Raw genomic sequence first — 22,806 nt, forward strand, 5'->3', positions numbered from 1 at the left:
GAGCAGACTTTTAGGGGAATAAGGGTGGAAGTTGGGAGCAGCTGTTATGAAGCTATTATAGCTTTCAGGTGCATTAATGATGGACTGCGTCACAGTGGTAGCTGTGGGAATGGTGAGAAGTGGTTAAATTCTGGATGGATTTTGAAGGGAAGCCATTTGGGATTTGCTTATGGATGACCAAGAGCAGGGAGTCATTTGCAGCTGTGCATATCTGTCTTTCAAATGCTTCTCTGTATTACGGAGCTCACAGCTGGCTTTAAGTGGATAGGACCTATTCACAGGAAGACTTCCCCTGTGGCACTTCCCATCTTGCCGAGTTATCAAAATGAGCAGGACTTTACTCCTTTTGTGTCTCAGGTGGAGTCCTTTGCTGTATTTAAATTCTGGGTGGAACTGATTTCCTTTTGTTGCAGGTCTGTTGTAAAAGCTTTGAGTGCTCTTGAGCTCAGGTCTGCTTCTCTTCCTGGTCCGAGCAGCCACATCAGGGGCCCTCCACATGCCCATCTTCCATCCTGCTCAGAGGTGGTTCTTGGGCCCTGCTTGGGGTTAATGTGCTGTAGCCAGTTGCTCCACATACTGGGAAGCCTGCCCAGCCATTCCTTAGTCATCTCACGAACTATCCTGATGATTGCCTTAAAGCATGTTCTCTGCTTGCTCAACTGAGGATCCTTGGCCAAAAAGAAGTCTTCCAAATCTGCTAAGGCCTCTTTCAGTGTGTACTTGGATTGTGGTTCTCTCTACTTAGGTTTATTCATTATTAATATTATCCCATTTGCTTTCTTACAGAAATTTATCAAAATTTTTGGTCTGCTGTTGTTTCAGTGCTGCCATGGTTACATTATTTTTGTCATTTCAATAGGATAGTGTGGCAGAGGGCAGGCGAACTCCTGTGCTTCCTGTCTGCCATCTTGATCTGATTGTTCGTGTTACTCCTTAAGAATTCAAGGAGGGGAATACGGAAGAAAAAGGATTTGGGAAGGATAAGATCTTTTAGATTCAGAGGTTAGAAAATGAATTGGCTAACATGTAATATACTATTCATTCAGGGCCTTAGTATTTCTGGCTTATTACACTTTTCCTGGCTGCTCAGTTATGGTATAGTATAATTGAGTGTCACTTACTTTTTTTGAAGAGTCCCCCTCAGAAAGCAGAATCTGAGAAAATAGAATTAAAAATGATCTATCTAGTTTATGTCCATGGAAAGTCTTATGTCATCCATATTTAGTTTCTAATTAGTGACCTACCTGTAATCATGTGATTTTAGGAAACCTATAATTTTATATTTTTCCTATATTGGGAAAAATGTGTCTAAGTTTTAATAAAAGATAGGATATAGAAGACTGCTTTAGGGAAGGTACTCTGAATATTTAAGAATGAAAAGATATTTTAAATGTTGAGTTTACATAAGTAGCCAAATTAAGTATACTGAAACATTTTCCGCTTGTATTAAATTCCTTCAAAGTATATGACGTCAAGTGCTATGGGGATTAACTGCAAAGGTAAACCTCACTACTGTTTATAATGGTTTTCTGTTTGTATACTAAATTGGAAAGGTATTTTGTGATGTCACTGTGGTTGGGTGACAGTAATATTTAATGTTTCATATTAATATTTAATTAATGCATTGAGGCAGGAATTAAGATAAAAGCTTGAAGTGCCCCCTGCCCACAGGCCAAAGGTAGCACTGGTTCATTTTTCTGTGTAGTGCAGGCTAACTAAATTTGTCAATCTTACTCTACTATCTTTCTTATTTTAATCTGCCAAGGTGCCTTCCTAAACCCCTTCCAGGATTAGCTGTTGCTAAGATGAATGCTCAGGCATGTTATCCAGAGAGATGTCCTTTCCCACAGTGAAATGCATTTCCATACAAACTAGAATTTGAACCCAGCAATCCATTATTTTGAGTTGTCTGTCCAGGGAGAACACTGAGAAAAATTTGTGTTGGGGTGCCTCAAGACCACCCCCAGATTTGGTGATTCAGGAGGAGGACACATGGGACTCAGCTTATAGTTATACTTAGGGCTAAGACTTGTTCTAGTGAATGGATACAAAACAAGACCAGTAAAGGGAAAAGGTGCAGGGGGAAAAATCTGGAGAAACCAGGTGGAAGATTCCAAGAGTCTCTGTCTGTGATATCATCCAGGACAAACTTAATTCCTCAACACATGTGAAGTTTTGGCTACTAGGGAAGCTTGTTAGAGACCCAGTGCCCAGGGTTTTTACTGGGGCCTGGTTAGGCAGGCACCTTCCACCTAGCTCATACTGAAATTCCAGACTCCTGGAAGGAAAGAAGATACTTAGCGTAAAACCACATTGTTTGTACAGATTAGGCACGGTGAGCCATTCTTATCAGGGAAGGTGGAACACTCCTGAAATCCAATTTTCCAGATGCCAGCAAGGGGCCAACCTTGCAAGCAGCCCTTTCTAAGGATAACAGGCTCAGGCCGGCTGATTTGCCTCTTTTCTGCATGACATTTGATATCCAGAGGCCTTTTATTTTCTAAATATTCAAAATAATCTAAAATAAAAGATGTAATGTAGATTCTCATCAGACTTCCCATACCAGGACTCTGTGTGTTTTCTGTTTTGGTTGACACTTTAAAAAGATTAGGTTTGTGACAGTTTGTGTTGAAACCTGTGGGTGATTTAGTCATTCTGATGGCTGGTGGTTCCTCTTGCTCCCTTTCTAAGCCTCTAATTCTTCTGAACTGTGGACTTGTAGCTGACCATGGAGATTTCTTTGCCACTGTCTTATTTTCCTCTGTAACACTCACCTTAATCTTAGCGATGGAAGATTGCTTTGTAATAAAATGCTAGTATTAAAATATCTCAAAGGTGTGGGAAGGTGGGCAAGTAAACAAAGAGCGGTGAATTTTATTGAATGGGAATAATAAGCTACCTACATTCAGCCTTAATTATGCCTTTTATAAGTTTGTGAACAAAATTATTAAGGTTATATCACTTCTTAGGCTCTTAGCAGTAACGGCAAAAGAGTGAAGGGGCTGGGGATGACGACTTCAGTATCATATGTGCAGGATAAGTAAAAGTCAAATTATAATTCCTCTTAACCGTATTTTCTTAAACATATTTTGACAGCTATTCAGGATTACGAAACTGCTCAGGAACACAATGAAAACGATCAGCAGATTCGGGAAGGTCTAGAGAAAGCACAAAGACTATTGAAACAGTCACAGAAACGAGATTATTATAAAATCTTGGGAGTAAAAAGGTGAATTATTCAAAATTTGCATGGTTATTTTTAACCAACTCTGTTTTAAAGCTAATCATTGCTTTTTTCCTCTCTGATTTATTTCCTTTCCTTCTGTAATTTCAGTCGTAGATTAAACCCTAACAATCTTTAGTATCATAAAGCTATTTAGAGTATGTTACAGATAAATTTCTTTGATAGAGACTAGTAATACAGCAATGGGGAATTAGTAATTGGTGACAAAGATATAACACCGTAGCACGAATAGGTGCTAGGCCTCGATTTTTAAAGACGGGTAAAGAGGTGAGCTTTTTTTTGGTGGGGATAGAAGGGAGAGAGAGAATGAAGAAAAGAAAACTTCTTTAGGCCTAAACATAAAGTGGCACTTTTGGAATTATCTTGCAGGCACTGGGAGGTACATAATTTACTCAACATGTGCTTTTATATAAGACCTACCTTCCCTGAACAAGGGAACCATCGGTCTTTCAATCAAAAGTCTGAAACTTTGTTCTCATTATGTAGCTAATCCAGAAGCAAAATAGAAGGTGGGGTTCCAAGAGGCAAAGTATCTTTTTTAATGCTAAAAATTAAATCATGGTAGCTTGGAAATTTAGAAAGTTTAAAAATAAGTCTATGTGACTTTAAGGGAAAATTGTAAAAATCAGGAGTGCTTTAATTTGTACCCAGTAAGACTCTAATCTTAGTGAACACGTATCTCGGAAGCCTGACCAGCTTTAATGAACCTCCAGAACAGTACGTCAGATGTTCAGTCTGTGACGCCACTGGCACTGTGAGGAAGACCAGGTTGCTAGTTTGCCAGTGGGATCTTAACTGTCTCTTTTAGTTTTTTGTGGCAGTGTGATGGACATTTCTTAACTAATGATAATTAATTTTACCACCCCTCAGAAATGCCAAAAAGCAAGAAATCATTAAAGCATACCGAAAATTAGCGCTGCAGTGGCACCCAGATAACTTCCAGAACGAAGAAGAAAAGAAAAAAGCAGAGAAAAAGTTCATTGACATAGCAGCTGCCAAAGAAGTCCTCTCTGATCCAGGTATGCTCCGCCTTTAACGCTTGTGTTCTCTGGAGAGAGTGGAACGGGCGACTGGCGACGTACTCGCTCTGTTTCTGTGCCCACCTAAGAGGCAGTGTGAGCAGTAGGGGTGGAGGCGCGGTGGGCAGGCTCAGGACTGACAGGCACAGCAGTGGAGTGGCCTCCTGGACTGTGCAATAGGGGACCCCCCTCCCTTCAGGTCTGAGGAGCCTTAGCTCTGTTCAGATTTAATGGCAAAGCCCTAGGGAGCTCACCAGGCGCTTCAGGGGTTGATGAGGTTGTGCCTTCACTGTCGGTGTTAGGATGGTGCCATGGCTGTTTGATCAGAAGAGCGTGACTTTTGGAGGTCTCTTTCTCTGCAATTATTCACTTTCTCCAGAGAAGAATTTCATTGAATACCCATTTTCAACTCTGAACCTCACCCCCTTCTGCTGTGACTGGGGTTTCTCGAGTGTTTCTCCTGAGACCAAACCTCTGATTCTGGGTGGGAATGGGAGAGCTTTGTTTTGAGTACTGGGCACACTGCTCCCTCTCCCTTAGTCAATACTGGGTCTTAATTTGCTGGTTTCTTTTTTAGAAATGAGGAAGAAGTTTGACGATGGAGAAGATCCCTTGGATGCAGAGACTCAGCAAGGAGGCGGCGGCAACCCTTTCCACAGAAGCTGGAACTCGTGGCAAGGGTTCAACCCCTTCAGCTCAGGCGGACCTTTTAGGTTTAAATTCCACTTCAATTAAACCAGCTGTTTTTCTGCTCTTTTTTTTTTTTTAACGATTAAAAACAACGAAACCTTGTTCCGGGATCCTAATGAAAAAAAATTTCAAATCTTTCAGTTTGTCCATGACCAAAGAGTTGTTTTGATAGGAAAAATCTGTTCTTATCCATTTTAGACGGGAGGGTGTTGGGTTTGCGAGGGCCGGGAGCTGAGGATGTGCTGGGTCTGGCAAAGCGGCCGCGTCTACGCTGGAGTGTCTGCAACGGTGCTCTGAGGCCGGCTCGCCTGTGCAAGCGCTCATGGAGGAAGTCGTGTGGGTTCCTACACATGGCAGAAGTTGCTGTAACTTCTTGAGAACACGTTGTGTTTCAGAATTCTTAAAGAGAATATTGACATTTAGAGCTGTTTATTCTTAGGGACAACTTTGCTTACATTTTGGTCAGTCCAGTCACTTGCAATGATCTGTTAAATTTGAGCCTCCTTTAATCCACATGTATTGCCATCTCTACTAGCTCGAACATGGCTGTCACTGAAGGAGGGGCTGGGCCCATCTTCTAGAAAACCTGCCACCAACTGGTGGTCGATGTGGCCAGGTTTAGACTTTGGATTGATGTTAAGCATATATTTTATGTTTTTTTGTTCAGTACCTGCACGACAATACTGAAAACTACTGAAACAGAATTAACTGTAAAAGCCTATGGCCCTTTTGTTTAATATGAAACAACAAATTAACTGAAAAATAATATGTAAAATACGTTCAGATAATATAGCAGGGGTACTATTTAGAATAATATTGCTGAAGTGCAGAATGAAATACTTTAACAACTGAAGTTGTGAGCTAAACAATTTCCTGTAACAGGATTCGCTTAGCAACGTAAAGTTGCTCAGTCAACATAAAGAAACAGAATGCCATGTTTCCCACTTTTAATAAATACAGTGGGCACTTCTCTTCCATCCTGGCTGACCCTCTTGGAGTGTAGTGACTCCCACTGGGCCATCTGAAGTGGGCCTTTGACAGCAGACCTGCCCCTCCACCAGACCTTGATGCCTCTGCGTGTTCCTCCTGCCTAGAAGAAAGCCCAGGTGTGGATCCGGTCAGCGCAGGCTGCATTCCCCTCAGGAGGGCAGCTCCTCTTGGGGCACCTTCTCACCTTGGAAGAATTGAACCCTTCAGTCTTTGTATACTGGATAATTTTTTCCCTAAGAAATAAGTGTTAATCAAGAACATTAAATATTTATGGAACTAATGATGCTGCATTTAAAATCTGAGAGAATTTAGATAAGAATTACCTTTATTCTGGAAAGGCTTTGTTTTTTCCCTCAGAGCATTTTGAAGCATTTTAAGCAGGGTCTAATAATATATTGTTTTTATGAAATCAAGTATTTTCATTTTAGTTGTGGGAGGCATCCTGATCACTAATGTCCACAACAGCCAAGCACAAATCGTTTTCTTCTACAGTCATCCTGAAACGTATGTGGAAAAAATTTTTTTAAACTGAGAGACAAAAATCACATAGTTGAATAAAACACAAGTGCTTTTTGCATTTATTTAGGCGTCTATTTCTTACCAATAAACTTAACTGCATTTTGAAAACTAGTGAACAGCTTGTAGATTTCATTTTGTTTTAATGTCTCAAAATTCAAACCAGTGTGAAAATTTCCAAGGCAAATGCATTTTGGTTTATTCTTTAATCTCAGTAATCTTACTACTTCATTAGTTATATCAGCAATATTTTTTTCCAGTCTGGTTCTTTCGTATGTGATGTCACTGTGACCTCTGAAATCTAGCAATGGCCTCTACCTACTTTCAAAAGAAAAATTTTCACACAGAACCAGAACAAAGGAAATATCAAATCAGTTGCCCTTCCATTCAGAGAAGACGAAAAGTTGCCAACAACAAGGAGCCAGAGGGAGTCAGGCTGGCTGAGGGCGGGGCCCGAGGGACGTGTGTCCCCGCGCCTGTTACCCTCACTGCCTGCCAGCCTGCTGCCCAGAGGGTTGGTTGCATTTTTTTCCCCCACTTGTAATGACCTTAATTGTATTTCTGAAGTCTTGCTGTGGTTTTAGTTTAGTCACTGTAACTGAAATGTGCAGAGTTACTTGCTTGTTTTCAGTGGAGAGAGAGGAGAAGCTATGGTGCCACCTGCCAAAGCCACTGAGACAAATTCATTCTCTGGAATCTGTTGTTTTGCTGATTAATGAAGAAGATAATGACCTTTAAGTTCCAGCCTTGAGAGGTGTAGCAGTCTTCTGGTACCCACCTCAGTGGACAATCAATTCATGCTTTCTTTGACAGTGACTGAGAAGAACTCTGGGCGTATGAAGGGAAAGTCTTCCTCCTGCCAGCTTGATGGAGGAGAGCGTTATGCAATGAAGAGCATCTGCCTGAAAAAGCATTTGACTTGTTTTTGGGCTACTTCCACTTACCACTCTCCAGTTTCTGTTTTTGGGGACTGCAGTTGCCCGGTAACCTTTGCGGCTCTTTCTGGAAAAGTAAAATCAGAGGGGTACCTAGCCTTAGCTGTATTATGTTCCCTTCCTAAACTCCTCCCTTTGCTGGTGAGCTCCAGAAGTGCAGCGTCGCTGGTCTGTACACTGTGGACACTGCCCACAGCAGTGAGTTTTATACACATCAGCCTATACACGTGAAAAAGTTCTAGAAAGATAATAAATTATTGCCCACTTCTGAAAGTTTATGCTTTCTCACCATGAATAAATGAAAACTTGAAAACAACTTCTATAGTTTACTAATGTGAACTTGATGTAACATAATGCTAATTTTAAAATATCTCTTTAGTCAGTATTAAAAGTTTATTTTTAAATATCAATATGAAAACAGAACCTTTTGGGACTCTGATAATGGAATGTAAAAGCCCAGAAGTTTTCTTTTGCTGAGGAAGATTAGTCCTGAGCTAACATCTGTGCCAGTCTTCCTCCAGTTTGTATGTGGGATGCTGCCACAGCATGGCTGATGAGTGGTGTAGGTCTGTGCCTGGGATCCGAACCCGCAAACCTGGGCCACTGAAGCAGAGCACTCAAACTTAACCACTACACCACAGCGCCAGCCCCACCCACAGTTTTTTTAAAGAGAAAAATACTACTGATAACCATGTAGGAAAAAAAAAGCTAACAGAATCACAATTTGAAATTGGCACCATTTTCTATTCATGGTAGAAAAGGAAAGATTCCACCTTTAAAGGCATGAAATTGGTCAGAAGTTGTGACATTTATCATGAAAAAAATGCCTAAGATGCTTATGTTAAAAATGGCTCCTCAGTCAGGTCTGTGGTAGAGCCGACTGTCTTAAAGGTATAGGGCACTGGTGATGGGCCTTGCAGAAAGTTTTCACTGAGTACCACATCCATGGTAAAACCTAGAGAAATTCATGCAACTTTGTTGAATGTAATTGACTTTTCCATATTTATAAAGGAAGAAGGCAAATGTTAATTTGTCAACAAACAGTATCCTTATTCTAAGATCATTCCTTTTTTGTTAGCAGCAGAGTTTATTCTGTAATTGAAAATGACGTTAATAGGTGGGGATAATTTTTTTTTATGGATGATCTCATTTGTTGAATGATTTAAGAGTACAGTTAGCCACTGCGTGGCTCTGTGTATGTATCGTACCAGGTCTTGTTGCACTCGTCTTAGTTGAACCTCTCACCTGCAGTGGAAAGCAGAGGTGGAGGAGGTAAAAATTGGAGATGTTTGATGTTAAAATATTACTCCTACCTTAAGACTATAGTTGGTTTTTAATGAGACAAAACTAAGGAAGTTAATCCATCTCAATTTAGTGTTTTAAGTAAAAACTCAAAATTAATTGAAATGGCTCTTAGACATGTCTACAAATATGGGTACTATTTTTATGCCCGTGTATTTTCACATTTAATAAAAATATTTATGGTCAATTCAGTACCTTTTTGCTTTCGATTCATTTTTAGTCACTTGCAGAAGTCTATATCCAACTTCACTTCACACATAATCAGTGACTGGGGAGACAAGGGCTCCTCCTTTATGAGCTCAAGTCAGAGCACAAAAAGCAGAAATGGCTAAAATCTCAACCCCAAAAGTCCTAGGACAGCAAGGCCTTAAAGTAGACAGTTCTTCAATTTCAATACTACTAAAATCTAATATTTAAATTGGCTTTTTGGGGAGCCTTTCCCATTTATTCCATCATTTCTGTTAGGTCCTAAGCGGAGGAGGGAACGCTGCTGCCTATATCTCATTCATTCTTCTCAATTACATATTCTGCATATGCTAAAATTGAAGGACAGCTAGAATACTTACACAGAGCTTTCCAAGAAAGTGCAAAGTTTCCAAATGGTTAATAATCAGTTCATGATATTTTGCAATACATGAGCAATCAGCCTTAGTCTAAAGACAGTGGAAATGTCTGCACAGGCTGCCAGAGCAGGGGAGGATGCGAAGATCCAGTTTCTCCTCCGAGACCCCCAGGGGTCAGGACTTGGCAAGCACTAATTCCCTCTCCCTCCCAGCTCCTTCCCCAATTGTGTCTGATGATCTATAAAAAACAAATCCAGTCATTTTAATCTTAGGGCGTACAGGTCACACCCCAGGGACCCTACACTCTGCAAACCTTTATCTGCTAAATAAATCCTCCTTGAGAACAGATAGTCCACACAAGCTTAACATGCAAATGTATTTGTCACTGCCTTACACTAGGATTCAGTTACTAACAAGGAGGTGTCCAGGTGACAACTGTGAGGCTGCAGAGCCTTGTTTTGAATACATTTCCAACCTTCATTCACTAAGGGGTCAGTCTGCCAGAAGTCCCTTTTGATTTAGATAATCCCAGGGACTGAGCAGCCGGATTTCAAAGCACCTCTGGGAAAGTTAGTTTCAAGGTCTTTCTGAGGAAATTGCTGAAAAGCAGGAAGGAGAAACCACTGCTTGCAGCTTTTCTTAATGGATTTAAATTGTTCTAAGTCTTTTTGGTATTTCCATATTTCCTTGTTATTACAGGAGATTTCTACAGTTATATGCTTGAGCACAGTTTATCATTTGTATGTAACTAGGTAAAGGATTTTCTTCCTTAGACTGGTTTCCCTAAATGGATGTGATTTTTCTCTCTGGTGTGAAAGATGCTTTGAAGATAGCAAAGGATAACTCTTCTAACAATTACCATTTCACTGTATTGGGTTTTTCTTAGGATTTTATGAATACTCCTTCATATAGTCCACCTGTTAGGATGTTCTCTTTCCTGCAATGTTTATGCCTTTGTTACCTCAAGTTACTAAAACCTCATGAAGGTGGAAAGACTTCCTTCTACAATTGTACAAGCTTAGTGCAAACAAAATCACCTCTCCTACTGGATGCACTCTGCTAGGTCAACATGCAGGGAGGGGCCTGTGGAATGTGACCTTTGACCAAGGAAGTTTCTTAGGGATGCTGTGCAATGAAGAAAAAGGGCATCATCAAATCCCAAATAAGGCTATTTGTCCTTATCCAAGAGCTTTTACCCAATAAAGTAGTGATGTTATGAATAAATATAACTATTAGGAACAATGTAGGCATAAAGATATTCACTGAGCCATTGTGGATTAACACTGATAGACGTTAAAGCCCATCAAATCACCAAAGGGTCAAATCACCAAAGCTCCTCACATGGTTTACAAACTCACCTGCACGACCGTGGGCAGCCCGGCTCCAACCTCATTGCCTCCTCCTCGTCCTCAAATGAACAAAACTACCTCCATGCTGTTCTTTCTTTGCTTGTCTAGCGTGGACTCCAACTTGAGGTTTTATCCTCAATGTCACTTCTTTAGGCCTTTCCGGACAGTTCTCTTCATAGCATTTTCATTGGGATATTTAATGCCATTTATACTGGTTTAGTAACTTCAAAAGGACAGCCTGGCCCATAGTAGGTACTTAAATATTTGTTGGATTTGTTCAGGTTACAGAGACCTATATTATTGGCCTTATTCAAGGGCATCGTTTTCTGGTGAAAGGAGACGTGAGTACACAGAGGACAAGGCTCCGGAGCAGTGGCGGGTTCACAGCGCGTGCTGGGACAGCATCGGAGTAAGATGCTCTTAGACCAGACACCCCACTGTATGAGTAGTGACAGTTACTTCAAAACTCATCTTACTCAGCAAGGCTGTGCCATAATTATTCCTTCTCTACCTTTCCGCCAAATTTTGAATTAAACCTAAGTTTGATCTGGAGCCTTTGTCATTCAAACGTTTTGGTTTTGGAGCAGTCTTTTAAAATGAGTACTTTTTCTTCCCTCAATCCTAATCAAAACCTTTAATTTTAAAGTGAAATCATCTCAGGTAGGATACAAACCTCATATAGTTGGGCAGGTCCATAAGACTGAAGTAAACTTCTTAAATTCAAGTAATTAGGAACTGTAGGGGACAAGATTATTTTCCAAATCTGAAGTCTTTAAACAAAGATGTTAACAGTAAGTTCTTAATCAAGAGGCTTCACTCCAGAATTTCTCAGAAGACAGAAGTTTGTATTTGATAAGCTGGGCTAATCAGCCTGAAAATGGGGAAGAGCTGCCCATTCACTGCACCACGTCTAGACTGACTGTTCGGGTGGCTGTAGGAGGGGCTTGCACACAAACCATGCGCGCTTAAGTCACAAAGTGGCCTGTCAGTTGAACTTTGATCATCAAAGACCCGGACCTTCGTGCCTCCCCTCCCTTACTTTGCCACAGAAGGCAAGACTTTAACAAACTGACCGGTTCTGTGGAAGTGAGTGGCCCCCCTAAGTCTACCAAGTTAAGTACCAGAAGCCGGCAAGACAGTTAACTCAGACTTCATGGTACTGAGCCTGGATCCATGTGCACCTTTCATTTAACCTCTGGACCCAGGGATCTGAGACACATGTTGGAGTCTTTCATGAATGACCGGTCTTGTTTTGTTCTAGTGGGAAGTTAAATGTCATTAACTTCTTTGCTGCTATATCTCCGAGAAGACAACTCTCTTAGCCATGCTTTAGTCACTGAAGGATATTCTGACTTGACGTATACCTCCTTCCTCTAAAACTATTCTGTGAGGTCCCTGGAGCCTCTTTTGGGCAGTGGCAGCTTTCCATCTGGTTGTTTCTCAGGTGCTGGAGTTGGGACCTGGCACGTTGAAGCAACCATTTCTTTGGGTAGGCTCGCACTCCGGTCAAACTACATTTTTCCTATTAAAGAAAAGCCTGATTTTATCTGTAGCTCTAGGCTGACATGACCCGTGGTGCTTCCTGGAAGTAGTCTACTCTCTCAAGGAGCAACACTGTTCTCTGGATCTGAGGATAACTGGGGCCAAAGGATGGGCACTTCCAAAGTCTGGCCTTTCGTATCTCGGCATCCGAGGGCTATGAAGACTTTGGGTTGTCTTCAATCTCATTTATGGCTTTCTTTATATCTAAAACTTACATGTCTTTACATGGTTAAAGCTTAGAATCTCCTAATTTTCAAAAAACTCTATCTTGTGACCCATTCCTCTAAGAAGGGGGAACAAGAAGTAAATTATAACTTCTCACAGATAGAAAATATGGGGTTTTTTCCTCCTAGGATTTGATTTTTGTTAAAATTTGATAAATGGCCTGCACTTGAAAACCAGAATTCAGGATCGAGAATGTCTGTAAAAGCCCTCAGGCTACACTCCAGGCTCTCCAGCTCCATGGGGCTGGTGCTTTCTCTGCAAGCGCTGCCACGCACTCCAGCAGACCTGCAGTTCAGTTCCCACAACGTGTCCCCGAGGAGGGGAGGTTTTTGTACGGCACAGCAGTTTATATGCACTGGACCTAAGAATTTTAAAATGAGTCATTTTATAAAAGCATCCCCTGTAGAGAAATATCTTATTTATAAAATCAGGATTTTCAGATATAAGGTAGCACTCATCTGGAAATGGGACGTGTAAATTTAACTGATAAAAATCACAAGACACAAACCAGGAGGTGGGTCGTCAAGACTGTGTTTACATTATCCTGCAGTTTTAGCTTATACTCTATGAAATACGGAATCCAGCATACTGGAGATGGTAGTCAACAGGAAGCATGGGAATCAGTTGCCTTTGCCTAGCCAATCCTTCTTCCCACCAGATTCTTAGAGAAGTGAAAACAGAGGCTGACAATAAAGGAAAGCAAAGTGCCACCTTACAGTCACTTGGGGCTTCTGCCCAAAACACCACCCAGACCTCGGTGAGCTTGGTTGGAGCATCTGGCCTAGGCTAGAAGGTTACAGAGTCTCTTCCCTCATCACACCCAGATGTTAGGCCTGACTTCAAAGAGGAGGGAGTTGGAGAGCACCGTGGAGTTGGCCACCCCAGGCCCAGTTCCCACTGCAGCCTTTGACAGCATCCCTCAGCATCCTTGGCGCCTGCAGGAATAACCTAGTTCCATCAGGGCAGGCACACCTGAAGCACTCCATTTTATCACAGACAAACACGGACAAGTAACAAAGGGTGATCAGGAGAGGGACAGGTCTTGTGATCTCTTATTAGGGATGGATGGAGCTGCTGGGAGCAGAGTAGTTACTTTAAAACACTCTACAGGCTGTGCTGTCAAAAAGAGCAGGATTAGACTTGCTGGGAAGACCTCAAAGGAGCAAGAGTAGAGACTGCAGGTGGACAACTTCTGGCTCACTGCGGACCTCTGTACGGAGCTGTCCAAAGATGGACCAGCCTGTCTCTTGAGGTGGACAGTTTCCCATCACCCTGGAGGTTTCTGAGATGGCCTGAGGCTCCATCTGAAGGCCCTATGAGGGGGGCTGGCACACTGGCTGGGGGCTAAACTCTACTGGATGTTCCCCAAACCTCACTTATCAACACAATCATCTGGACAGATTGTTAAACAATCGTGATTTCCCATGCTCACCTCAGCCTACTGAATCAGCTTCCTCAGGGGATGGGGTCCAAATGACATTGAGGTTTCCTCCAATCCCAAGATCCTATGATTCTAGAACAGTTGGACAGTTTTTGAATATTTACTATTCCTATTTATCTATTATTAACACACAACAGGAAAACAAATTATTTACATTCTTAACTTAGTTTCTAAGTAAAAGTAGCCAGTTTTTTTAAAAAGAATACATACCCCATAATCCCACAAATATCATTTTATAAAAATAAAAATTAGAAACATTGAAAAAATACAAATACAGTATAGGCTTAAAATATCATACATTTAAGATAAATAAAATAAATGACTACAGTGAGACACTACTTCCATTTAAAAACAATGGTTAAGGTATAAATGGGCTTACTTTGTTTTATTATTCAGAGATAAACATGAGTCCTTTTTCTTTCTCAGAAGAAAAGACACAAAATAGGTTTCTCTAACTTTAAACGAATTTTGTGAATGAGGAAATATGGACACATATAGAGCTGGAAAACACAAAGATGCAGATGGTCTGATAATCCCCACGAGGACCAGCTAGTCAGATACATTCTTCTATCTGGATAGCTGGCAAAATATCACTTTCACTGGTGAAAATCCAGTGTTTTAAGCAATAAGGAAAAAGGAACAATCCAGTTTTAAATACTCAATGGTCATTTCTTATATAACTTAAACTTATTCAATACGTTAAGTTCACGTATTTTTAAATAATTTTTTAAATTGAAGAATATGTCACTGATCATTAATGAAACTTCCAGAAGTCTTAGCAGCAGTTCCACACTTCCCCAGCAGGTGGCAGATTTCTCGTCATACTTTCATCTTTCTCATATAAGCCAGTGCTAGAGTTCATCGTGCGTCAAAACTGTAATACAAAAGTTTATTTAGTTCTCAAAATTTTAAATATAAAATTAGCTTAAATCTCACTGAGGTATGGGATATAGAGAAAGCACAGGTGCTGAGGATCCTTTTGTTAGTTTAGAACCTATTTGCTTCATCATGTGACATGAGAAGAGCTCTTTGTACATTACGGTTTCTATTAAATTACATCATAACTACTTACCTTTTTACCCACCTAAAAGTGGGCTACCATGAGTCTCTGGGACAAGGGCCATACCTTTCTTATACTTTGTTCTCTCTAGGACCTAGCACCCTGCCTGGCAATGGAAGCCTTGAAAAACACTAATACATTATTCACCATGCACAAAGTATCCTACCATTAACGTAATGAAACTACAAAGAGCAGAAGGCCTGCTTCTAAGATGGGAGGACAGAGCATTCAAACAGAGACATAAGTACTATACAAATGCGAGAATCAATACCAATGAAGACTCAGAGAACAAAACGGTTTCTTCTCCTCCCGCCTCACTGAGCTGTCACATACTAGCTGATGTAAGAACACTGAGAATTCAAAATGATATTTTCAGGCAGAAATTAATTAAAATACAATTTAAGTGTATCTTGTTCCACAATTCAAGATGGCAGACTGTGATTCTCTCCATTAAATTCCACTTGAAAGATAATAAATATAAAAAGGAATAACAACAATGAGAATGGGGGAAGTGGCTATGAGCCACTATTGGAGCAAAGTCATCAAAGAATTTCTAAAAGAGGAAAACAGAATATACAGCTAAATATACAAATACACAGCTGAGAGGATGAGCTGATTTTCCTGACAGAGCAGCCTGGGAGGGCCTGCTAGTAGAAAACACTGGCAGGAAGAGAGTCAGACGATGAAAACCTGTGCCTCTCAGCTCCCCACTCTCACTCTTCCTTCTGCATCCCAGAAGGAACTGACAGCCTGGTGTTTATTCCAAGATAAAAAGTAGAAGACAATTTTTGAAAAAGAACTGAACAATTTATTCAGAGAGATTTTTGTATGGGTGTCAATGTTCTTGTGTAAAGTGCATTCCTTTCAGCCTTTGGCCTGCAGGGTGTGTGGGATAGGCTTTGATCTGTCCCATGCCCATAGATCTAGAAAAAGCCTGCCAGTTCTACACCATGTCTATGTACCTAGAGCTACCAATTAACCCTCCCATTCAGGGAAGGACCTATTGCAGAAAAGAGATACATTTACACCATGGCAGAGGAAACCCATGCCAGGTATCTATATTGATCAATCTAATCTTTCATTCTTAAATATGGTCAAGATCTCTGGGCATTTGAGGAAGACCAATAGCAAAAGAAAAAACAACTAAGATGAACACACAAAACAACTCACCCAATGGAAACAAAGATAACCAAGAGAACCAAAGAGATACTTATAATAATTCTAATTACTATTTTCTGAATAGTATCTGAGATATCTGAAAAGTCAATGAAGCTATAAAAAAAGGACAAACAAATTAAAAGGAAGCAAGCAGGAAAAAGAAAGATCTCTTGGGAATTAAGATGTGATTGATCCTCTTAAAAAAAGATCAATAGAAGGTTTGAAGGTAAAGCAAAAAAATTTTCCCAGAACACAGTGGGAAGATTAGGAAATATAAAATATATACATAACCATAGGAATACAAAGAATCATAAGATTATACACTTCTATGATCAATGATTCTAGTACTATGAAAAATTACACATCAACAAATTGGAAAATCTAGAGGAAATGGATAAATTCATAGAAAACAACCTACCAAGACTGAATTATGAAGAAATAGAAAATCTGAACAGACCAATTACTAGGAAGAGGACTGAGCCAATAATCAAAACCCTCCCAACAAGCAAAACTCCAGGACCAGATGGCTTCACCGGTGAATTCTACCAAACATTTAAAGAAGAATTAATACCAATCCTTCTTAAACTCTTCCCAAAAACAGATGAGGAGGGAAGATGTCCAAACTCATTTTACAAGGCCCGCATTACCCTGTACCAAAACCAGACAAGGACACTACAGGAAAATAAAATTACAGGTCAATATCCCTGATAAACATAGATGAAAAAAATCCTTAACAAAATATTAGCAAACCAATTCCAGAATACTTTAAAAGGATCATACACCACGATCAAGTGGGATTTATTCCAGGGATGCAAGGATGGTTCAACATCCACAAATCAATCACTGTGATACACCACATTAACAAAATGAAGGATAAAAATCATATGATTATCTCAATAGATGCAGAAAAAGCATTTGACAAAATTCAGCACCCATTTATGACAAAACTCTTCAACAAAGTGGGTATAGAGGGAATGTACCTCAACATAATAAAGGCCATATATGACAAGCCCACAGCTAACATCATACTTGGTGAAAAGGTGAAAACTTTTCCTCTCAGATCAGAGACAAGGATGCTGACTCACCATTTTTATTCAACATAGTATTGAAAGTCCTAGTGAGAGCAATTAGGCAAGAAAAAGAAATAAAAGGCAATCAAGTCAGAAAGGAAGAAATAAAACTGTTTGCAAGTGACATGATATTATATATAGAAAACCCTAAAGACTCCACCAAAAAACTGTTAGAACTAATAAATTAAGTTGCAGGATACAAAAATCAATATACAAAAATATGTTGCATTTCTATACATTAATAACAAACTATCAGAAAGAGAAATTGAGAAAACAATCCCACTTACAATTGCATAAAAAAATAATAAAATAGGAATAAATTTAACCAAGGAGGTGAAAGATCTGTACACTGAAAATTATAGAACAATGATGAAAGAAATTGAAGATACAAATAAATGGAAAGATATTCCATGGTCACGGATTAGAAGAATTAATATTGTTAAGATATCCATACTACCCAAAGCAATCTACAGATTCAATGTAATCCCAATCAAAACTCCAATGGCATCTTTCACAGAAATAGAACAAACAATCCTAAAATTTTTATGGAACCACAAAACACTCTGAATAGCCAAAGCAAGCTTGAGAAAGAGGAACAACACTGGAGTCATCACACTCCCTGATTTCAAACTACGTTACAAAGCTATAATAATCAAAATAGTAGGATATTAGCATAAAACAGACCCATAGATCAATGTAACAGAATAGGGACCCAGAAATAAACTCACACATATATGGTCAATTAATTTAAAACACAGGAGCCAAGACTATACAACGGGGAAAAGAGAGTCTTTTCAATAAATAGTGTTGGGAAAACTGGACAGCACCATGCAAAAGAATGAAATTAGACCATTATCTCACACCATATACAAAAATCAACTCAAAATGGATTAAAGACGAACTAAGACCCCAAACTATAAAACTCATAGAAGAAAATATACGTGGTGAGCTTCTTGACATTGGTCTTGGTGATAATTTTTTGGATTTGACACCAAAAGCAAAAATAAACAAGTAGAAGTACATCAAACTAAAAACTTTTTGCAAAGCAAAGGAAACCATCAACAAAATGAAAAGGTTACCTATGGAACGGGAGAAAATATGTGCAAATCATATATCTGATATGGGGTTAATATCCAAAATATATAAAGAACTCATACAACTCAACAGCAAAAAAAACAAACAACTCTATTAAAAAATGGGCAGAGGACCTGAATAGACATTTTTTCCACAGACGACATACAGATAGCCAACAGGTACACAAAAAGGTGCTCAACATCATTAATCATCAGGGAAATGTAAATCAAAACCACAATGAGCTATCACCTCACATCTGTTAGAATGGCTAGTATCAAAAAGACATGAAATAAATATTGGCAAGCATGCAGAGAAAAGGGAACGCTTGTGCATTGTTGGTGGGAATGTAAATTGGTGCAGCCACTCTGGAAGACAGTACTGAGGTCCCTCAAAAAATCAAAAATAGAACTACCATACTACCATATGATCCAGCAATTCCACTTCTAGGTATTTATCGGAAGGAAACAAAACACTAACTCAAAAAGATATATGCATGTTCATGGTTACTTCAGCATGATTGACAATAGCCAAGACATGTAAGCAATCTAAGTGGCCATCAACGCAGGAGTGGATAAAGAAAATGTGGCGCATATATACAATGGGACACTATTCAGCCATAAAAAAGAAAGAAATCTTGCCATTTGCAACAAAATGGATGAACCTTGAGGGCATTAAGCTTAGTGAAATAAGTCAGACAGAGAAAGACAAATACCATATGATCTCACTTATATGTGGGTTCTAAAAAACAAAAAACTGAGCTCACAGATACAAAGAACAGACTGGTGGTTGCTAGAGGTGGGGGTGGGGGATGGGCAAAATGGATGAAGGGGTCAAAGGTACAAATTTCCAGTTATAAAATAAGTAAGTCATGGGGACGTAAGGCAGAGTACTACGACTATACAGTCATGTGTCACTTAATGATGGGGATATGTTCTAAGAAATGCATCACTGGGCGATTTCATCATTGTGCAAAGATCATAGATTATAATTACTTAAATCTAGATGGTATGTCCTATTACACACCAAGGCTCTGTGGTATTAATCCTATGGGACCACTGTCATATTTGCAGTCCATTACTGACCGAAATGTTGTTACATGGCACATGACTGTAGTTAATAACACCCTATTGTATATTTGAAAGTTGCTAAGAGAGAACTTAAAAGTTCTCAACACAAGAAAAAAATACAATTTGATAACTATGTGTGATGATGAATGTTAATTAGACTTATTGTGGTGATCATTTTGCAATATAGACAAATATAGAATCATCATATTGTATACCTAAAACTAATATGTCAATTATATCTCAATTAAAAAAAGAAAAATAACAATAGGTCATGACCAAGTAAAGTTTATTTTAGGAATACGAGAATGCTTCAATATTAGGAATAACAATTCCATATTATAAAAAATATTAATGTACTTTACCATATTAATAGATCCAAGCAAAAAAATCATATAGTCACCTCTATTTCTGTTGAAGAGGCAGCTGATAAAATGCAACCTATTCTTGATAAAAACAGTGATTAAAACAGGAATCAATGGCTATTTCCTCAACATGATAAAACACATTTTTTAGTCCAAAGCTACTATCTTACTTAATGGGGAAACACAGAAGGTTGGCCAGGCAACCTAGGAAAAAGAAAGGACACCCTCCTCCCTATAAACAAAACCCAGAAAACATCTGGGGCTAGATAAGCTGATTCTAAGGCTTGTATGGAAAAAGAACCAAAAAGGACGCCCAGGAAAAGAACAACAAAGAGGGCAATGAGGGGGCGATGAGCTCTACTTGACATTAAAACATGCTGTCGATCTTCCAGAATTAAAGCAGTATGTGATGGGCACAGGCACAGAGAACAGAGGCGCAGAACAAAAAGTGCCAAATGAGACATAAATAATATGGGAGTTCAGTATAGGATAAAGATGCAATATAAATCTGTGGAACAATGATTATTAATTTTTTTCCAGTGTTGGAAATGTTGGACAACAATCCTCTTGGAAAAAAAGGGCAAAGGGCAAGAACAAATAATTGAAAAACAGAAGAAATACAAATGACCCTTAAATATATGACAAGATTCTCAACTTTTATCCTGTTATGGCGGGAATTATGTCCCCACAAAACGCATATGTTGGAATCCTGACCTCCAGTACTTCGGAATGTGACCTTAGGTGGAGACAGGGTCTTTACAGAGGTACTCAAGTTAAAATGAGGGTAGGAGGGTACACCCTAATCCACATGAGCAGTGTCCTTACAGGATGAGGAATACGGACACAGACGTGTGCAGAGGGGGCATGATGTGTAGAGGCTTAGGAAGAAGACAGCCGTTTACAAATCAAGGAGAGAGGCCTGGAACAGATCCTTCCCTCCCAGCCTGCAGAAGGAACCAACCCTGACAACAGTTTCATCTTGGAGTTCCAGCGTCCAGAACTGTGAGGCAAACAATTTTTTTTCTTTAAGTAACCTAGTTTGTGGTACTGTGTTACAGCAATCCCAGCAAACAAGACGAGAATTATTTCTCTTATCATACACCTGCAATTTTTCTTTAATTAAGATGGGGTCATATTATAAATATTATTCTAAAACCTATCTTTTAACTTAAAAATATACTGTCAGCACAAATACACCTATCTCAATTCTCCTGAAAGGTTACACTACATTTCATTGTATGTATCCATGTTTATGTAATCACTTCTCTGTTGATGGATAGATTTTTATTTCATTATTAAGAACAGGCTATAATAAACACAGTATATATACCACACTTTTATTTTTTAAATGTAAATTGCTTGAAGGAAATTGCTAGGTCACAGGGTGTATATATTTTAAGTGTTACACATGGTGCAAAACTTCTGTAATTTATACAGCTACCATATGTATGTGTACAGGAGAGTGCTCACTTGTCAACACCCTCACTAACGCTGGGTATTATTAATCCTTTAACTCTTTCCAATTTAAATGATAAGAGAAACATTTCATCTCAATGCTTTGTGCATTTAAAAATTTCTGTGAGGTAATTATGTAAATTTTCCTTTCCTTCCTTCTCACCCTCCTTCCTCTCTTCTTTAAAAGAGTAAAGAACAATCGAGAGAGACAGGCACTGATGAGGAAAGGAATTATGAGGGAATAAAGAAGTTTACACTAGATTTAAAAGAACATTCAACACATATTTGTTGAAGGTTTATGTAGGGTGATGAAATGCCAAGGTAACTACATGGCCCTGAGCTAACATCTATCCCAATGTTCCTCTTTTTGCTTGAGGAAGATTGGCCCTGAGCTAACATCTGTGCCAATCTTCCTCCATTTTGTATGTGGAATGCCACCACAGCATGGCTTGATGAGCAGTGCCAACTCAACACTACGCCACTGGGCTGGCCCCGTAACTACAGTTTTTTAAATCTAAGAAATGGGAACAAATCAAATCCAAGTGACCCTCCAGCCCATGACTAAGGCTACTAGAACCAAGACCAAATTTCCATAGAGAAACTTATATTATGTATGAGATTAATTTGGGAGATAGGTGGTAGTATTTTCAGTTAGATACGTAGGCTTTTATTAAACTTTAGGGCTTGGATTTTCACATTTAGGAGAGTCAGTGTGATCTTAAAGACAAGTGGTTCTTTTTCTTTGATTTTCACCTCTCTCTTGCGTCGGGAGGCTAATGCTACACTACCCACCTACGTGGCGCTACAAATTAAAGCTATAACCGGGGCGGGGGGGGGGAATAGGTTCTCTATCCACGATTTAAATTTGTGAGCATAAAAATGAAGTTTTTAATCACATCCAGACTTTCCTAAAGAAATTATGGCCTAAACATTTGAAGACTTCACTAAGAAATGAGTTTGTAATCTATGCTAATTTCACTTAACGCAACAGTGCAGAATGATGACTCACTTGCATTTTTCTTCTTGTTCTCCAGGTGCTCTAACAGCTGTCGTATCTCAGCATCGTACTCCACCCATTCTGGGACAATCCTGGCAGCAGCTTTCAGTTTGGGTTCTTTTGTTTTGGGATTATTGCACTAAAAGTTTAAATAAAGTTTTGTTAATAAAAAACCGTGTTCCAGGAGATATAAAGGACCTACTTGAGGACACTGCCGTGTCACTGAGCAAACAAAATGCATTTGATACAAAGCAGAGCCCTGAGTGCTAAGTACCTGAAATACTGGAATTAGTCTAACAGTGAAAGGGTCAAATGAAATGATAAGTCATAGTTTATGTAAGCAGTAAGTGTTTAATGCAAATATCTCAATCAGAAATTTAAGCAAAAATTGTTTAAAGACATTCTGATGGTTCAGAAGAAGTTTGTCAAACAACTCCATAAAATATTTTGACAGAAGATCTAATTACATGACCATTCTGTAAAAGAACATAGCAGACTGTATTAATAAATATTTTCTTGCCTTTTCTTTGGACTAAAAATCTGTTTTTTTATACTTTATGCTTTCTACAGATAAAACTATTTGTCAGCCTTTAGAAATGTCTAGAGTTTCTTCAGAAGAAGCATTCATTCCCCTTCTGTTCTAATTAGCAATTGTGATGATATTAAAAATCAGTTAACTGGAACTCATTTGTCAAAATACTGATAGTCATGAAATTCAGAGCAGTCCAAAAATCTCCATGCCTTACA

At 39.2% G+C, this 22,806-nt stretch overlaps 2 protein-coding genes across 3 annotated transcripts in view; one reads left to right on the forward strand and one right to left on the reverse strand.

The window, feature by feature from the left end:
• DNAJC3 (DnaJ heat shock protein family (Hsp40) member C3) overlaps positions 1-8,887 on the forward strand; it is a 69,959-nt gene extending 61,072 nt beyond the window's left edge. For both annotated transcript variants that reach the window (XM_070579080.1, XM_070579081.1), the window contains exons 10-12: positions 3,097-3,229; positions 4,115-4,263; positions 4,841-8,887. In XM_070579080.1, coding sequence (XP_070435181.1) covers positions 3,097-3,229; positions 4,115-4,263; positions 4,841-4,998 — 440 coding nt within the window. In that variant the 3' untranslated portion in view covers positions 4,999-8,887. The remainder of the gene's footprint in view (positions 1-3,096; positions 3,230-4,114; positions 4,264-4,840) is intronic.
• Positions 8,888-14,033: 5,146 nt separating this feature from the next.
• The window catches only part of UGGT2 (UDP-glucose glycoprotein glucosyltransferase 2), a 184,716-nt gene continuing 175,943 nt past the window's right edge, over positions 14,034-22,806 (reverse strand). Inside the window, exons 38-39 of the mRNA XM_070579077.1 lie at positions 22,072-22,198; positions 14,034-14,690 (exon numbers count right to left, since the gene is read on the reverse strand). Of these exons, the coding sequence (XP_070435178.1) occupies positions 14,668-14,690; positions 22,072-22,198 (150 nt within the window). The 3' untranslated portion in view covers positions 14,034-14,667. The remainder of the gene's footprint in view (positions 14,691-22,071; positions 22,199-22,806) is intronic.

This window comes from Equus przewalskii, chromosome 16 (genome assembly GCF_037783145.1).
Source record: "Equus przewalskii isolate Varuska chromosome 16, EquPr2, whole genome shotgun sequence".
In the NCBI taxonomy this organism is placed as follows: domain Eukaryota; kingdom Metazoa; phylum Chordata; class Mammalia; order Perissodactyla; family Equidae; genus Equus; species Equus przewalskii.